The sequence below is a fragment of the Phalacrocorax aristotelis genome, chromosome 11 (assembly GCF_949628215.1).
Source record: "Phalacrocorax aristotelis chromosome 11, bGulAri2.1, whole genome shotgun sequence".
Classification (NCBI taxonomy): domain Eukaryota; kingdom Metazoa; phylum Chordata; class Aves; order Suliformes; family Phalacrocoracidae; genus Phalacrocorax; species Phalacrocorax aristotelis.
Window position 1 is genome coordinate 4,018,433 of NC_134286.1, and position 19,751 is coordinate 4,038,183.

General features: G+C 41.1%; 1 protein-coding gene across 2 annotated transcripts in view; it reads left to right on the forward strand.

Annotated features, from left to right (window-relative positions):
* DACH2 (dachshund family transcription factor 2) overlaps nucleotides 1-19,751 on the forward strand; it is a 311,231-nt gene that overhangs the window by 282,472 nt on the left and 9,008 nt on the right. Inside the window, exons 8-11 of one of the 2 annotated variants that reach the window (XM_075106655.1) lie at nucleotides 10,170-10,315; nucleotides 10,839-10,986; nucleotides 14,919-15,062; nucleotides 18,105-18,170. In XM_075106655.1, the coding sequence (XP_074962756.1) occupies nucleotides 10,170-10,315; nucleotides 10,839-10,986; nucleotides 14,919-15,062; nucleotides 18,105-18,170 (504 nt within the window). The remainder of the gene's footprint in view (nucleotides 1-10,169; nucleotides 10,316-10,838; nucleotides 10,987-14,918; nucleotides 15,063-18,104; nucleotides 18,171-19,751) is intronic. The other variant, XM_075106656.1, reaches the window with a different exon arrangement.

Sequence of the window (19,751 nt, forward strand, 5' to 3'; positions counted from 1 at the left end):
GTGGACTACTTGTTGGTTAGCTTACATTTATACTCTGATCGCAGCTGCCTTTTGGGTCAGAAAGTGTTTTCCCTTTCGATAGACTGGCTGTGTGCCAGGGAAACTTGTCTTTCCCCGGAGCCTCATGTAATTATTTGGTGGCAAAGAGTTGTGCTACGTTGCTATGGACATGCGGCTCTCCACGCCGAGAGCTGCTGTAATGCTGATATATGTGAGTCTAATCATTCTGTCACTAAGATGTAATATCGATGCACCAGGCCAACGTTTCTATCAGAGGGCCTGTTACTTGCCCTCTTAGTTGAAGAGGGGCGGAGGACTGGGATAAGCCAAATTCTGAGTGTTGCTTAGCCCGAGAGAGGCTTGGTTGCATTAGGGTTGAGTTCTGTAACCTTTAATATCTGCAGGAGATACCGGCGCTGTCTAAACGGCGGCACTTAGGAGTGCAGCAGCGCACCGCGGGCTGGCTAAGCCCCGGGCTGGCAGATGGGTGCACGTCTCGTTTTGTGCAGGACCCTGGTTGCTGCAGCAAGAGCCCGGCTGGCAGGAGGCAGGGGTGTGCCGCAGCCTGGGGCCCTCTGCTGGGCTGCGGGACCCCAGGACGGGCTGCGGGACCCCAGGACGCGCTGTGTGCAGCGTGGAACGTCTGAGGAGCTGCTGCAAGGTTGGCATTTTCTGTGGAAGTCTACAACAGGGCTGTGTCAGGAATCGTACTGGTAACCACTGCAGCACGGAACTGCTACTCACCTGTAGAATTAAAACAGTTAGAAGGTGAATTAAAAAGGGATGAATTTCTCATACTTCTCGATAATCAGGGTTTACAAAATCGATGTGTAGCCGAACTGAATTCAAAGGCCAGGATATATAAGCAGAGTACTTCTTTGTTGACATCTCAAGAGTTTACAATTCATTCAGAAGGAAATTTTTAAGGTGATCATCTTTATGGGTATATTTTCCTGTTAAGGCAATCGTCTTTTTCCTAGCGATCAGTTTTGAAAGTTGTCTTATTTCTACAGTGCAAAACTCCTGCTAGTGAACATCCCCCAATTGCACTCATAATTATTTCTGATTAAAAGTGCCCTGGCCTGACAGCACCAGGGAAATTAATAGGAGAAGCTTTCTACAAGTTTTAGAAGATGAGCAAAGACATACTCCCTCTTAAAATTATTTAAGCAGGTGCTGTGGGAAGCCATTGCTTTTATAAGGCTCTTCAGATGTTTACAGCAAAACATTTTTTCCCAGTGATTGAATTTTTCAAAGTACTAAAATACCACGGAGAAATATGTTTCCCACCAGTTTTATGGCTCCCTGGATGCATTCTATACAAACCTTGTATCTGCCTGGACACAAACACTCTATTGCAAGAAGATATCTTGCCATTTTAACAAGCTATACTGCTTTGAAAGGATACACTGCATCACCAGTGGGAATGTCAGTACCTTAAGAGTAATACTTCTTTAAGGGTACTATTTTATTAAAGCAGACCTCAGTAATTTGTTCCTGACTGTTATACACCCTTATTTTATTAAAGGTATTTTACATCTGTGGAGGAGATTACTGCCACTCCTATTTTCTCCACTGCCTGGCTTTAATGGATGGTATGGAATATAATATTTATTAAACCTAAGCAGGGGAGGGCATAATAGCAGAATTGTCCTTTATAACCTATTTTACACAGTTGTAAAATAAACCTTAATAAAGCAGGAATAATTATCCGGGAATATCCAGGAAATGGAGTACTCTGCCTGCTTCAAATATTTGGAGGACTTAACTGCTGGTTATACTCGTACTTTAAGAAATTGAACTCAACAGTTATGATATTGGTATTCGTTTGGTACTATTTTAAAATATAGTAAGAGATGAATTATCTTGTGTGTCATAATTACTGTTAGCATAAATCATATAATACGTAACTATTTATAATCTCTATATAGTATTAACTGTGTATAACCCTACAGAAGACAAAACACATTACAAAAATATTTATACTTGCTGATTTTGAGTTCCTTTACCTTATTCTGATGGCACCCAGAGCCCTGCAGCTGGCTCCGTGTCTACCAGTCAGTTCTGGGGGGCGGTCACTAAGCTTTGATGTTGAGGAATAACATAATTCTTTATTGCTCAATTCTGTGTCCTTCAGATTTGCTTGTGGCCAGAGAGGACGTAGATTTACTGCCAGGACCCCAGGAGGCAGTGAGTGTCCTCACTCCAGCCTGGTTTTGCCTGAGATTAGGAGCACAGACGTTGCACCTAGCATACTCACAGCTGACGCTCGAATAGTTCCCTGGGCCAGGAAGGCAACTTCAGTAAAGCCTTTCCTGGTGGCATCTTCGCAGCTTTAGCAGGCAGGTGGAGGTTTTCAGGTGCAAAATGGGAACACAAGCATATGTGCCATACTGGTGAAAATTTGGGCCCCCTGATCACAGCTATCTGGAAGTATTTATATAGTTGTGTGGGTTTTGTGAATAGGAAAAAATGGAATCTTTCTAATGAGACCTGTTTCAAATTATTGGTTATACTACCAAGTACTGCAATAAAGGGAGTAGATGATGAAAACTATTTAAAAGTACACCGTATATTTTTATTACAGTGTGGGACATGAAAGAGGTTGCCCAACTGTGGAGGTACGGACAGCCTTTTTTTGGGTACACGGTTTTGCTTGTCGGTTCTTGAGTACTGCATCCACAGACGTACACGGGTCAGCAGAGCTTGCCCATGGCGGTGCGCCTCACCCCTCAGACAGACCCGCGTAGGTGGCTTTTACAGGCAGCTGCCAGCTTCTGCCCATTCGGCAAGTGACGCCAACCGGGAGCTCCCTCCCGCCCAGAGGCCGCGTAGCTGCAGTCGGCGTGGTGCTGGGACTGAGTTACTTCCCTTCCCCCGCCCCTCCTTCCCAGGTCCCCCGTGCTCCGCTGTTGGGGGCGTGCTGGAGCACGGCTTATTAATGGGAACGTGATGCCTCACTAATGGCGGCTGCGTTGGCCGGGCGCCGGCGTGCGTGTGCTGCCTGAGGACGTGGCGGGGCGGGCGCAATCCTGCCTGCGAGCGGACCTCGCCGCCTGGGCGGTGGGACCGACGTCCCCCAGCCGGCGCTGGCCGCCGGTGCCGGTAGGCCGACAGTTCAGTTAACGGGCATTTCTTCGGCTTGAACACCATCAACCTGTTCCTATTTATCTTCAGCACACCCAGCCTGTGTTTCTCCACCTTCCTTATGCAATGATTTTACTGTTTATCGTGTTGCTTCTTGAATAGCTTTGGTTTTCTGTTTCTTGTCTGATTTCTCTTCCTGTTGGCAGTCACTGGGATCCATCCCAAAGGAAAAGAGGGAAAGATTTCGTATTAAGGACCTAATGCAGCTTTGCAAGAAACGGACTCCTGATCAGATATTCCAGAAGGACTGAGAAAGCAATTCCTACCTTCCCCCTTCCTTCCTGATTTCTTCCTTCTGTTGTCCTATTTATTTTTTTTTTTTTTCATAAATGAATATAGTGGAAACGATTTGGACTAAAGTTATTACATTAATTATCCAAACTGACATTTTTGCAGTGTGTGAAAGGACAGGGTGGTATGTAAAATAGATGCACTAAGAACACCTACAGTATGACAACAAGTAGCAGGGTAATTGCTGAAAATGAAGTCTTTTCTGCTATCCCTTCCCTTCAACATCTGTTGTTCCATATGGAGTCATAAATATTTGCAATAAAATAGTTGAAGAAATAATCTCAACATTAATAGGGAAAAGCTGAATCCGCCAAGAAAATTGAAGAATTTTTTTTTTTTGGCAAGTTCCTCCTACCCATCCTCATCTGACAGTTTAAAATCTCAGTAGAACAGTCAGACTGCAGTGATGCTTAAAAATCACCACAAAAAAACCTTTGTGAATGTTAATAGGAGACTTAGCTGAGAGAAATTTTATGACCTCTTGATAATGGCCTTGAGGAGGATTTTGTTTATTTTGTTTCATTTTCGTCCTTTCTTCCACGCCACAGTAATTTTATTACTAGCCTTTTATTGAATAGTTCACATTTTCTCTTTTCTCTGTTGTCAGTAGAAATAATGCTTCCTGTCGGTGTGAGGGGTGACAAGGTACTATTACTAGCTGGAAGTAACTAGTCACTTTAAATTGCCGTATGGAAGATGTGGATTGATTGTAGTACTTTGATATCGATCGATCGATACTATCGATCCATCAATAGTACTTCAGCTTCTACGTAGATTAAGAAGCAACTTAAAGCACAAAACAACTTTAAATGTTGTGGAATCCAAATTACCAAAACCTGCCTGAGGAGCAGCTCGTAGGAGAAAGCAGGTATAATAACAACAGAGACAAACTATAAGTTCTAAGTAATTGTTGTGAACATAAACGTAACATTTCTGAAGGCTTTTTATATATTTATTAGTAGCCTTAATTGTACCTCTGGTTCTCCTTAATGAACAGAATTTAAGCAGGTGACATCAGCTGTATTTGTTTTTCTTAATCTGTACGCATTGGATTTTAGACTGAAGTTACTTGCGGTGAAACACTTCAGCTCTGGTGTCTGGCTAGTGATTTACTGTACTTCTCGATTTCATTTTTTATTATTGCAAACCTAGTATCTCATCTAACTCAGGTCCTTTTTTTTAAGGTTTGAATTAATAGAATATTTTCAGGTGTTTTTACCGTCAGTGCTGTGTGAGCATCAGAGTACATTGTAAATATGTTGAAGTTATAAATAGGTATAATTTTCTGTGTTATTAATGAGAGTACATTGATGAAAATGTCAGAGCTGTATAATTACACACCTCTTGATCAAGGCTGCACAGATAAAGACAATTTGTAAACTGTAATTTCAGCCTTTTCTACTGAAATTTTCATTTCTCTGCTTTTTGCCTCCTTGTCCTGTTCAAACACTAAGTGCCTGCTTTACCACGTCTTTCAGGAAAACACACCTTCGTCATTCCTGGGAACAGGTCTGTGGAAAGCTGGTGAATGCATTGCTTGCACGGTTTGCTTTCTCGTTCTTTACTACCCCAAATACTCTGTTTTTCCTAAGCCAGCACATTGCTCTAAATGTAACAGACATGGTCTATCTACGTCTTCCCCCTGTGTTGAAATAAATGAAAAGGTTTTATTAAACGCTTCTTCAGGACAAAATCAACCGATTTCAGAGCGCATAGGCGAGAACCAGCTTGCACGTGGGTACCGCGAAGCAGAGCATAGTTGATGTTACTGTTCTGCGATAGTTTCCAGAAGCTTTTAAGGCAGCCTGGAAATGTATATATAATGATTAGATACTATTTTTAAAGTGAGGTTTTTTTATGGCAAAGCTCAGTAGTGAAAAATGCTCGTGTGCTATCAAGTGGTATCAATCATGTGAAAATGAAATAAAGCCTGATTTAAAGCTAGTGCACTGGATTAATCAGCTACTCCCCAATTGCATTCATTGACCCTGTTCATTCAGGGACTGTAATTAAGAAAAACAGCAGTGACTTTAAATTTGGCACCTGAATCGCAAGGTTAAAGCAGTAAATTTCTAAGTCTGATTGGTGCCAGGTTAGGAGGAGGTATCTCTTCTCTCACTGATGAACATGAGTGCTCAGCTCCTGGCAGAGAAGCAATGAGTGAGGGAGAAAAAGGCAGGCAGAGGTTTATGGAGGATTTTCAGAGTTAATAAGACACTGAAGACAGATAACCCTGTCCTTGCAGACTTACGGATACAAAATATTTGAAATAAACAATGCTTCAGATTACAGGTTTTTCATACTTACCTTACTGTGAAAGAAAAAAAAATTCTACTAGTTTCTAGTTAAGCAACTCAGAAGTTGCCAAGGCTTAAATTAAAATAAGAAGTCTCTCACTTTCTTGGAAAACTGCTTTTTGCAGTCAGAAATTAGAATCTGGGCCCTAATTCTGTTCAAAATACCCATGTCTGGTCACCACTGCCTATGACTGTTGTTGTGAAGTAGATATACAAGTGGAAGTCAAGGGACCCCTTGCCGCAATAAAGATGTATTGGTTTGGATGATTCTGTAGGAATTTTGGGCAAATAACGCTATTTCAGATAAAAATGTAGCGGCTTGTTTTCAGGGATGAGTAGCACATACAACTCCGCTGGTGTTGCAGATCCTCTGTTTTATTTTATTAAAGGTCAGAAAGGTCCATTAGAATGTCTAGGCTGTTCTTTTGTAACTATGGACCATTAAATGTAATCCCTATCACTCAGATATGAAGCTCAAAGAATTATAATTGCAGTAAACCATTTTAGTCCTTAGGTTTCTAAATTGTATGCCACAGGCAGGGAAAAGGAGTGACCCGGCTGCCACCTGTGTTCAAAACTGTCTTATTAATGCTGGCTGAAGGCTTTGAGATCAAATGTCTTGGTTAGTAACTAGGAGATTAATAACTCTAAATTTCATATAAATTGTCACTCTCTTCTCCATATGCCACATATTTATTTCATGCATGAGTTATATTCTATAAGCTATTTGAGGTGAGGTTTACGTATAATGCTTATCCAGCTCCAGACAGAAAAAGTTTCGAAGCGTATGTGAAGAAATAACGTGGTGGTCTAACAATATCTAACAATATGTAGATTATATCTAGGCAATATGTAAACTGTAGCTTTGATAGTTCTACCGTGTTTCGAGAGGGGTGTGACGTGTCAGGTGTATCAGGTATGTGAATGATGGATTTAAAAACATGCCTTCTGAAAGAACATAGACCAGCTGGCAAATACAAACTGCCTGTTGGTCTGGGCTGTGCACCATCATGCAGGGAGCAATTCGCATTACTCGTGTTCCCAGGGCTGCGTTTAGTCCATAGGTTGATGCTTCATTTTCCAGTCTCTATTTCTGCAACTTAGGCAGAAGGCAGAAGATGAAATCCTTCAGTATATTGAATTAAGAACAAGAAACTTTCTAGCAGATTTCCGTGTACTTTCCTGGGATAATATTCCATTCACTGTTAGTGTTTGCTGTGTATTTCTTTTCTCTGCAATTTAATTCTTGCTTTTGTCTATTCATCTGGATGCCAGCTAGAAATTAAAATAAAAGGACTGCACTCTAAATGGGTTCCTGAATGCTGTTATAAAGCATGGCAGGTTTAACAAACAAGCTCGATAAAAGTAGTTCCCACTTTGCTTCAATAAATAGAAAGGTTGTTTGTGTCCTTGGTTAGATTGTAGTTGTCCTAGCTTTATTTCGTGCGTATTCTGTTGTACTGTATGTGTGACTACAGCTTTTAGCATTTATTTTTAGTGTTCTTTAAAATGAAAATGCTTAAATCAACATCTTTTTTTTTTTTTTTTTTCCTGTTTAAAAGATGCATTTGAAACAATCCACAAAAAGCGCTTCCAACACGTGCCATGTTTAATCACTTTACCAATTATGATTTCTCCAGTCTGGCTAATAAATTTCTGCCTAACTGTGCACTTACTCAGAATACGGGCAAGATGTAGACACCATTCAGATGTGAAGACCTATTACAAGATTGAAATAGATTTCTAATGCATTTATCATTCATCTTTGCAGAGTGTGATTTCAATCAGAAAAAAAAAAAAAGATGATGAATGGTTTGACAGTTTCCACCCATATACACTAAAACATAATATGCTTCTTCTAGTTTTCAGCTATTACAGACTTTAACATGCAATGTGACCTTGGTCTGCAAAGCATGTTTGGTTAGCACAAAAACTTAATCATAAGAAGTCATAAGTAGAATCCTTCTTCTTTACTGCCCTTTTTCTGGGACTTGGAAATTTATTGCTTCTGGGACAGGTAGGATATGAACAATGGGCCAAATAGAGTCCAGGGTTATCTCATCTGTGTGAAAACTGCTGCTGAAAATCGATGTGACCTCTGCTACACTGTCATCCCAATTCCCACCCTCTGTGTCCTATTTGTCTTTTGGTAGAAGCTTAGATCTGTGTGCTGTCTCTATGTGTCTCTCTTGGGCCAGATTATCAAAATGAATCATTGCCTGCATACCTCTTATATTTCTATTTATTTTCCTGGTGCTGACTAGGTCTGATGAAATATGATTCTTTTTGCATTTGATCCTCACTGCAGCAAGCAGCACCTAATTTAGCTGTGTCTATCTCTTTAAAGAAGAGTAATACTATTTTGAAACTTCAATCTGCTGTACAGTAACATTACAAACCATAGACCATGCAACCTGTCTTCGCAGTCAATAGTAATTTTCCTTTCGGCCAATTTAGTGTTATTACTTTCATCTCCAAATAGTAGAATAGTAGAGATTTCTAGAGATTTTAAAGAGGCTGTGGTTTTGTTATGCATACTTCATGTGTTACTTTCTTCTTCAAATGCCATTTCTGTTTAGTCTTTTGTGACTCCGTGGCTTAGGTATTATTTCTGTGTGGCATCATACACAACAACTAATCACTTTGTTTTAAAAGCTCTGCCGGTGGTATATTTAAATATGAGAAATGGTGTGTCTGAAACAGCACGAACTCCGCGGTCTGAGTATGTTATCCAGGGTTGTTTGTTTTTTTTTAAAGGATCGTTTAAATTACATGAACACCGCCCTAAAATGATAGCCATGAAGATGCGCAGAGGTTACTGGCTTTTGTTGTTGCTAGTTCGGAAGAATCATTATAAAGATGTTCTGCTTAATGAGCTCGCACAGTGAGGACACAATACTCCCTAAACAGATTTCAAATAATACTCTAAAACTGCTAATGCTTGGGGTTCGTTGTCAGTCAGTGTGTTTTAGAAACAGAGCAAAAAGTGCTTGCTGCTCTATATGTGCTCCTGGAGTTTGGAGCACATAGGCAGTAGTACTGCCGTAGAGACGCCGTGGCTTATCGTTGTCGTCAGATTCTTTCTGAAGTGGGTTGGGTTTTTTTAATGAGAGGTGGGAGAAGGGGGCCTTTTGAATATGGCACGGTCTAAATGTAGATCGTGGCTTCCATATGACCAAGACACTTGACAAATGAGACTATCAGGGCTGGCTGTGCAGTTGCCCTTAGAAAACACGTGCATCATGAACTTACGGCCAGTACGTTAGTTGCAAGCTTTACTAAAATGCAGTCGCTGAGAAGATATTCTTCGTGATTTCTGCAAGTGCAGGAATGTAGTATGTATAGACGGGTTTTCCCTGCAATGTTACACAAAAATATTTTTTTAACATTTCAGAGAAAAAGAAATGTACAGAGTTTGGCTTTAAAGACTGCTAGCAGATTTTAATTCTCTGGTTTTCAGCAATTAACTTGATGTTTAGAATGAACACATGGGGAAGAAATACTCATAGGGATCTGAGAGAACGAGATATATTTACTACTCTAAAACCTCAATTATCCTGTTCCAAAATATGAGCTCATCGGTGGTAATACTGATTCATCACAAAATTTGAAGGATTTTTGAAAAATAATTACTAATGTCATTGTTTGTTTCTGGCTACACGTTTCCACTGCCTGTGCACAGCTTGATCTGTAACAACATGATCTATGTGAAACAGCGCGTGAAGGGGAAGCTACCGGGTCCCGATTCTACAATCTGTAAGAGACGCATGAGTCTAGCGCGGTGCGGCCAGCCGCAGGCGCGAGGCCCCGTGCCCGCGCGCCCGCTCCTCCCGCGCCACCCGGCTCTCTCACACCTCCGGTAGAGAGAACTCGGCAAAGCAGTTTGGCTGCTGCCTGTGACTAGAAAGGCTGACCGTAGCAAGGTACTTGTTAAGCAAACCTGCGCTGGCACTTCACTGGCAGCGTGGAGTTGGCGCTAGCTAAGCAGAAGGGGGTGACTCAGTGGAGATTATTTACTGCTGAGTATGGGGAGGATAACGTTAAAGGAGTGAAGAGATGTGATACGTGTCTTGATTAGGATTTTATCAAGGTTATAGCAGCAAAAAATGCACATCAGAGTGGCAAACGTGGTAGAATGAAGAAAGGTCGTTCAGGTTTAATGCACTGCGTAATACTGTTATAATTCTCTAGAATTTGAGCTATAATAGTCTATGTTCCAGGTATGTTACAGTCTTCAGTATATTTATTATTGTCTGTACTATTTTGCAAACTTACCTTAGGAACAATCGCAGCTGCCCAAAGACTGAAACCATGTCATTTTTACTAATGCACTTGTATTTTGACTTCCAGGTAAACAGGATGCTAGTTTCTAGAAATTACATTTACCTACATTTCCAATGCTTTCTGATGTTGCTTTTAAACCTATCTTTACAGAAGAGGTCCAAATTGCCATTCCAATAATGAAACCAACCTTAGATAAAGTCCAACTGGCTGGACAGGCCTTGCCTCCTGGATTTCCGGCGCCATTTCTTTTTGCTGATGGTCTTTCATCAGTAGAAACACTATTAACCAACATTCAGGTAAATTATTCTCTATAGGGCCAGGCTATGTCATGATGGATAAAATGTGTTTCTTTTTCAATCTCTTTAAAAAGTTTTAGAAACTATTTTGTATCTGAAATTCTGATTTCTTTTATTTAATGTAATGCTTAGGTTTCCACTCTCTGGCATGGTCGATCGTGAAAGGGTTGTCTATTTGACTGAATAGTCGGCAATAACAGTCATATTAAAATTCACCAGTCTCATTATTCCTCCTTCGCTTCTCCCTGCAGTTGACCGAGGTCAGCAATGATGTGGCACTCCGTTTGTAATAAACCACATCAGTAGGATGAGTTAGCACAAGCTGTGCTGAATGATTCCATGCCACAAAACTGCTCATATATAACATTTAGCTACCTCAGATGCCCAGTTGCATTCCAGGTCTATAGGTTCCTGCTTTTAATTTTTCTGTTTTCCTGGAGGGTGTAAAAGAAACAAATGGATGAATTTTGTCACTGCTGAAACAAACTGGTATTTTCAGATCTTACGTTTGTGTGTGTTTTAGGGCCTGCTGAAGGTGGCTGTGGACAATGCGAGAGTCCAGGAAAAGCAGATACAGCAGGAAAAGAAAGAGTTAAAGATGGAGCTTTGTAGAGAGAGAGAACTAAGAGAGAGCTTGGAAAGGCAACTCACAGCTGAGCTGCAAAGCAGAGGTGAGTGAATGAAAAATGGAGTTTAGATATCTATTAAATGTATAACCCTTTGGCATTTCCAGCTGGAGCTATTGAGGACTCGGAGTTAACTGACATTCATACTTCAGTGTAATGCAGCACTGGACTAGCACTGGTAATGAAAGATTTAAATTTAATAAAACCAGAATGAAGCACACTTTTCTGTAAGCAGACAGAACAGTGACTGAAGGATTATTTCCTGGAGGGCAACTGGCCGCAGAGAGTTTTGGCTGGTTCTGTGGAGCAAAGCTGATTCAGTTTCATGGCTTTCACATGTATTATTACCACTCCGCCTGTGTATTCCCAGCCCGATTTCTTCATTTGACAGTTTAATTTCTTTTGTTTTCTGCTATTATCCTCCCAGCATTGAAGATCAGTCTTACTGTGAGAAATATTCGTCTGTAATTTGGGGTATTTAGCTGATTTTTTTTCATTACCTTACTACTTCTGTGGCCCACATTAGAAGTTGTCTACCCAAGTGCAAGATCTGAAGCAAATAACCCTAGATATTTTTTTTTCCCATCGGGAGAGTGAGATACAACAGCATTCCCCATATGGGGCCTTCTAAGACAAGACCATGACTGTTTAGAAGCTTTTGATAGTAATAGGCAATTAAATTGGTAAATCTGAATTTTTCACTGAGATATTCCAAAGAAGGCAGTGTTCTTTTTAAAATTCAAATCTGCATCTAAAGGAAAGGAATAGTACTTTATGTGCCAAAAGCTACTTCTAGATTACATCCATGAAATCAGAAAGATAAAACTAGATAAGACCAAAAATGTAGGTGCCAAGTACTATCTTCCTGCACACTTTGAATTGAAATTAGGTGTGTAGAACAGAGCTGTCTGCAGCACGAGGCCTCAGTAAGAGGCAGCAAGGACAGGCACTTTGAAGGTGAGTTGTGAAGGGTCGGTAAATACTGTTGAAGTTGTTAAATAGCAGTGGGCACTCGGAAACGTTGCAGCCCCCCGGTCTAAGTGTGGGTGGGACTGCTGTATTTCTGTGAAACCAGGCTTATCGCCATGTAGGCAGATGGCACGCTATGCACCCCCCGAGCCGCATTTAAGTCAACAAAAACCTTAAGCCATTCGCAGACTTTGTTGGCTTTTGGCTTAAAAGAGAATTTCACCAATAATCGATATCCTCAGAATTGTTTGTCTTTCAGGTCATCACCACATGCACTTCTTTATTATTATAGAAAGCCAAGATGGGCTTTTTCACACGGGTTGCTCAATTTTGCAAAGTTATGTTGTACAGATCACATTTTGACATTCATAATTTATTAAGTCTCTCGGAGATTTCCTGTGTAATGGTATCCTCCTTATTTCCCCTGACTGCAGCATTCACAAATTGGGAAAGATCTGTAAAAATCAATAAGAATTCAGGTGAACAAGTGGTCACAAACTGTTATGCAAATACTGTGGATTTTCCCAGAATCTTTCCAAATTTTTTTAGTGAATTTTTATAAAAGTATTTTGTGATTTGAAATTCACAGGTATCTAATATGAGGAGAAGCAAATAAATAAAAGGGATTGCAAAACACTGCTTGCATAAATTCAACTTCCATTTTAACAATACTGGTGAGCAACATTTGCCAGAATGTACTAGCAAACTTGACTCTAAAATAGATGGTAATTTTAAAAGGGCACTTAAGATCAAGCTCAAATTCTTTTTAGCCTATTAGTGTTACCTCTGTTTCCTAGTGCCATTGTTTCTCCATTTGTTTGTTTCTGTAAAGAATCCATGGGATTAAGAAATCCCTGTGGAATTTGACTTCACATGTGAACTGAAGCAGCATCAGCACGACGCAAAAGCATTCTTCCATCCTCTGCACAAGCTGCAATGGGTTGTAGGAATGGAGCTCTTTCATATGAGCTGGGATATGCTGCGGAAATGGTCTTTGACCCCTTCCAGAGCTTGCTAAGAACGTTCTCCCACTGGTTCGAGAAAGTACGTGGGCATCAGCCTCCGGTGCAGCCAGTCTTCCTCGTGCCAGTCAGACGTGCCAGCTGATGGCAGATTTCCTGGAGCAAAAGCTGTGCCCAGGAGCAGAGCGTTTTCTGGCTGCAGGATACACTGAGCAGAAGGGGGGGGGGGGGGGGGGGGGCGGGCTCCAGAGACCCTCCAAGCAGTTTAAACCAGGGAAGGAGGTGCAGGTCATACAAAGAAGAGACGCAAGAGAGTCTTCTTGCAGCGCTGGTGAAAAAACAAGTGTAAGAGCCCATTAAAGATAGTTTAATAAGGATAATAAGGACAGTCTGTTAGCCAGCAGGAGCACAGGGTCGTTGTTGGCAGAGGTGGATATTTTAGATGTAGTTCTGGCCTAAGTAATGGTAACCTGGTGCTGGTGAAAAATAAGGTTAATTATGGGATAAAGATTCAGGGTTTGAAAGGAAAAAGGCTTAAAAGGTGCATTTTATTGCTTGAATTTATATAGGTGAGGGAATACAATCATAGCCAATGTCAGCAGTTCCTGATGAAGACGTTGATCATCTGGCTACAATTAATACTATACAGTTCTCTAGTTATGGTTTTACCTTTATTTATAGTTGGGTTTAAGGCTGAGATTAATCAGGAATACTTCTGTTTTCTGCCAAATCTTACCTGGCTGTACCAATGGCCTGTGGATGATGTTTGTCAAGGCACTGTTTCCACTTTGCATCTATAAAAGGGAGAAGATGAGATGACCGTGAAATGCGTTGAGATCTCATGCAGAGCTGTAGAGGAGCAGTGTATTAGTGCATCGTTACCTATTCGAAGTCCAAACAGGCAGCTGCTAACAGCGTTTTATAGAGTGTTTCAGTTAGAAGGAGAAATTGCTAACCGAGAGGATGTACTTGATTTACTCACCAGTGTTATAAGCTTGCTTTCATCCCGCTTCGTACCTGGGAAGCTCCCTTTTAATTTCTGTCAGAGATTCTCAATATACACCCAGTGCTTTTTTGTTTCTTCTTTCTTTGGCTTTTCCACTTTTTTCTCCCCCTAGTGATGAAGTGCAAAAGTACTCATGTTACTCAGTACCTACCCCTTCTCTATGCTCTTTCATTAGAGTACACACCCAGTTAGCCCAGCTTCTCCACAGCCTTACACCTGGCTCCTCTCTGGGGCAGTGGTTCTTGTTATTTCAGCTATTCTGTTTCAGAATTCCCCCAACTGCTGCTCCCATTTTTACCAAGAAAATCACCACCTGATTGCATGGGGTTTCACTCTGTACACCATTGCTACTGACATTGCGGATTCGCCAGCACTGCACACCGACAGCTCGCCTGCAGAAATAAATCTCATTTCCTTTTAATGTTAGAAAACATAACTAAAACCGAGTCTCTGACATGTTCAGGAGACTTCCTCCATCCATGAGGAGTGGTCAGGGGAGGCATAACCAGTGTTTTTGGATTATCTTTCCAGATAAAACTACTGGAGGAGGAGGGTGCAATATAATTCTCAGCATTAAGGGAAAAGCTTAGAATGAAGGGTGAGAGATTTATTTAATTTTGAGGATTTACATTACTACTGTTCCTAGAAATTAGTTTAAGCCAATGATCTCCTCAACCAAACAGCAGAATTTTAGCTGGACTTTAGTCCAAACTGGTGAAGTCTGTGTAACGTGACCCACCGGGCTGGCTCTGAGACTCTTATGTTCTGGTCAGGAGACTTAAACCCATGGGACTGTTCCAGAGTGAGAATAAGATTTAAGATCTTTAACAAGATCTAAGGCCCTTTCAGATTGTTCATTGTTTCACTCCAGGATATGGCTTGGGTTTTTTGTGTTTTTATAACAGATTCATGCCAGATTTTTTTTGTTTGTTTTTGAGCTAGAACTGGGCCCTTGAACATTGAACATAAACTCTTTCACTGTCTCCATTATGTATTAATTGTGCTTTAACAGCCATTCTTACAATATATTTACATTTCAGCAACAATTCAGAAACGCTTGAAGAAAGAAAAAAAGGCAAAGAGAAAATTGCAGGAAGCTTTGGAATTTGAATCAAAGAGAAGAGAACAAGTGGAACAGGCGCTTAAACAGGCCACATCAGGTGACGGTCTCAGGATGTTAAATGGTAATGTCTTAGTTGGCCTTTCACAGTCAGCTTAAAATTATGTTTAATTGAGTGAAAAAAAAAAAAAGTGAGATGATGCACAAAGCAAATTCCAGAATAAAAAACCACAATCCTTTCCTGAAATAATTAAAAATCTATTTCAGGCCATGTGCTCTGGGTCATGAATTAGCAACTAGAGAAACAGACAGAGCAGTTTACACAGACATGACAAGAAATGCTGAATATATTACCAGAGAAATCTGTTACAGTGCCAGCTAAGACAATGTGAAATTTGGTTCCTATAAGGTTCTCTGAACTCTTCTCCCAGCAGATTCATTTTTAGAACTGCTGAGCTTCATTTTAAAAGCCGTTTGGCTGAAGTTTGCTCAGCCTCAGGACCTATTCAGTTTGTTAAATATGTATCAGCTTTCAGAGCTGACTAGGCTTTGAATACTTCCCCAATGGTCTTGTGAAACAAAAGCAAGTCAGTTAGTCTCCTAAAAAGGGTGATTATGTTTTGGGTAGCGGGAGGATTGGCCTCTCCGGCTTAATGTGGTTCTGACCAGTTTATAGCTTTGGTTTTGAATCTTTAAGAGTGGACCTCATTGAGTTTTAATTAATTTCAGGTTCTGTAGGTGAAGGTTTAATCTGTGAGTCCCTACCCCGACGTCTCTGCAGAGGCTCGTGAATCAGATGCAGTCTCTGCTGCGTTTGCATGGCGTGTAGTCTTTACATTAACTTTGTGCTGCCTACTTTGGGCACCGCTAGCAACTGAGCCATCATAACGTCAGCAGACTGCAAAAACTGCCTGAACTGCTGAGTAAAAATAATGAGTTTAGCTTGCCTTGAGTTCTTAGCGAGGGCTACCCGAACTGTTTTTTAAAGTTAGGGCAAGCCTGTCTGCGTGAACTGCCATCGCAACACTCTGCAATGGACTGCGAGTCGTGATTTATCTAGAGCACCTGAGAGATATAAACTCTTTAAGTACGAGCACAACATCTTTCAGTGGCATTCTCATCTGCTGGGTTTTATAGTCCAGCATATCACTGTAACCAGGAACCGGCTGGCTTTTCTGATGTACTGACAGTGAGTGGTGGTGATTCAGGCATGGATATACAGCTTGCAGTTGCACCGTGGTAAGGGACAGCGACCCAAGGGAGAGTGGGTGAACAGAGCCAGCAGAAACCTTTTCCACCTTCTCCACTGGGTCAGAAAAATGCCCAGATCAGATCCCACAGACACAGCCAGCACCTTGAGATGAATGTCAGGAAAAAACCTAACGTCCTGGTGTTCTGTGAGGTCCTTCACCCAGATCCTGCCATTGCTGGTAAGCACCTGCTGCTCCCACCACAGTTAGGAGCACTCAGCAGTTCTGGAAGCCGCAAATTAAAGGGTACCAACACGCCAGCAATGTGATTAACAGACCTTTACATCTGCTATTGTGGGCCTGGCTGCTAACGTTTTGATTTGCAGGCACGCTCAGGTAGTCATATATATGTTAGTGCCTGCAAGAAGCTGATATTTACATGCTAATCTGATTGCATATGCAAATCAGGTAGCTCATTAGCATCTTAATCCACGATTTAATTGCAGGTACAATTTTATGACAACAAAATGTGAAGGGCTATTCTGAATATTTTTAATTTAACTCTGACGGTCTGTCTCATTTAACAGATGCTGTTATTAGTTACAGATGACTTTGTCATTTCAGGTATATACAACACGTACTCTAAAAGGTTTGAAAATGAAGAACCTTTTTGGATTAATAGATCAGTGCCCTGAACTTTCTGTCAAAACAGGGACCTGAATAAGGGAAACCCTGTCTAATAGCAGCCGCTTGTAATTTTATAAGAAAAAATTGTATACATGAAAATACTATTTATTCGCTCATATATATTTATAGGGCTATATATGCATACATCACAGATATTTCATTTACACATATATTGCTAAGGTACTACTGATATTACTCTTCTGGGTATGGATGACACTTGAATGGGTTGCCCTGCTTCGACATCGAGTCCAGTCAGGCTGTAGGGTGACCGGCAAAGCGTCATCTCTGCGGTAGCTACTGGCACTCCAACTAAAGTGATGTGAGGAAGCGATGGTGCGCTTATCCTCTGTTTGACAAAGTCCGGAACAGGCTTCTCCAGACCAAACTTCAAAACTGTATGCGCAGCCCCCTCTCAGGTGTGGGGTTTTTTCTTGCTGTAATTTCTAAGTACTGTATTATAAGGCAAGCAGATGTTTCTCCAGGATCTGAGGTGCCATGGATTCAAATCACATACCCTTCACGCTAATCCTTGTCGGCACAAGGTGGATAATGGCATCTGTTATCGTAACACCCTGGGGTGTTTGAGCCCCCGCCCCCACCCCGAAGGACTGTGCATACCAAAGTATTATCAGTGTGAAATTAAATAGTTCAAAAGTGCATATCGTTACGAGACTCTTTCTCCACTTGTTAAAAAGAGCACAGTCCGTTTTGGAAAGCTGCTCTCGGAAATATGGAGATGTGTCACATGATACCACATACGCAGTTTTGGTGTGGGTGATAACACATGCTTGCAATGCCCTGAGCGGAGTCTTTAAGTGCGGTTTGCACAGCCCGTATCTGTGACATGCAGTCGCACAAGCTGATCCATACACGTACGCAAACGTGTTGACTGGCGTTGCCTACATGCTTTAGTTCTGTACCTTACAGGTATATGGTGAGGAGGGTCAGCACGGTTCAGTGCTACCACAGCTTGGTTCCGACTTTTGTTTTTCGTATGTCAGATGCCCCCATTCTCCAAGAGAATTTTACAGACATATTAATATCACGCGTTGGTTATTACCTGATTGTCAGACAACTGTGAAGCACATTAAAAATAATTCACTGTGAGACCAGTAATGTTTGCACATTTTGGAAACGCTTTACTGCTGAATCAATTCTATGAAGACCAAATGTTTTATGCAAGGCCATGTAACTTGGAGATCACCCTAGTTTGCTATAAATATTTTCCTAAAGATGCATGAGTGAAGGACAAAGGGGAATGCATTAATCTTCGGTGTCACGTCTTTCAGATGCTGGAATCCCAGATATGGAAATAGAACACAACGGAACCCAACATGACAGTGCAGCAATGCAAGGTGCAGTATGTACCACGTCCCATCACATGCATGTTTGTCGTGAGCCACATTAAAAATCAAATGAAATGCAAGAATAGTTTTTGTCTCTGTTTTCCTGCTTTAAGATAAAAGTAAATTGCGCAACTTCATTTTGTTTTCCTGTTCATTATAGAAAACCTTTGAAAGATCAGTGCTTTACAAGACCAGAAGTTAAATTTGTTTAAATAGAGGTGTGGGAAACTCATGTTTAGCCATCAGATATATGAGCTTAGTTTAAAAGTGATGTTACATATTATTTATCTTTATTAAATATTTTACCTCTGATCCTTACCTTCCTATCAAGATCATAGGTGTTTTCCAAGAAATACATGAAAAAGGGAAGTCATGTTCATGTTATGAGCAGTAATGCAGTGCCCCATTTTCCCCACTGTTCAGTGACTGTAAATACAGATCATTCACGTCTGGTCTGAGTGCTTCCCAAAGAATAGCAAATGCACTCGGGCTGTAGGCCTGTGAAGTCAGGGAGTTGTGTCATCACCGTTTAGGGGAGCTGAGGTGGAGACATCCTAAGGGTTATTTCCATTACCACTGGAAGCCTATCTGAAGCATGCAGAAAATCCGTAGTCACCTGTGATAAACTTTGGTCTGAGCAATTTGAACATAGAAATTCCCTGACTTTGGAGAAAGTTCAGTTTTGTGCTGTTGATTTTTCTATAAAATCAGCCTTTTTCTCAATCCTGTGCCACATTCATTACGCACCACTCAGTCCTGCACTGGCTACCGTAGCAGCCTGCAGACAGCTGCCTGTTTCAATATAACTGCTGCTTCTTAGGGCTCTCCCACCCTTTCTACTGAATCATGTAACGGTCATGTGCAAAAAATAACGCATCTTGAAGTAAGTAAAGACAGTCCCCTTCTGTGTAGATGGAAGGAGGACTGCAGTACAGTTATAGATGCAAACATAACTTCTAGCATTTCTGAACTGTTACAGGCTTGACTTTGCATACCTCTGGTATGCATCTGTTGTCCATCTGTCATCTGTACAGGAAAGCTTTCAAATATTTTTACTGCCGTCTCTTTTTGTGGTTTTAGGTTCATATGCTGTGTATTACAAAGAAGGAGAAGCACAGCTTTGTTGTAATGCGTATCTGTACACATAGAATGCGTGCGTGTGTGCGTACACGTGTGATTAGAGTTGTGCTCTAACTGTTATGATTTGAAAATCGTTACTGCCAGAAATGGTCAAAATATCAGACAAGCACTTGGGGCACGTGTATTTACATTTGTCAAGCAAATTTTTCCTAGCATTCATGATCGATTCATGATACCTGCCGAGATGAGTGCTCAGGGCTCTTCCAAAAAGCTTCTGAGAGTCAAAGGTGCATCTGGACAAAATCTAGTAAAAAAAGGGAAGTTAATTTCGATTTTCAATTGAAGGAAAAAAGTTACAGTTGGCTCAAATGTGTCTTCCCATCAAAAATTGTTATAAATATCTGTGGGGGAAGTGATACATAGCCACTTCCAACAACCGTTTACTTACTAGACGGAATTAAGAGAACTTTCCTACACTTCCTCAAGTCTATTGATATTCAAGAAAACCTT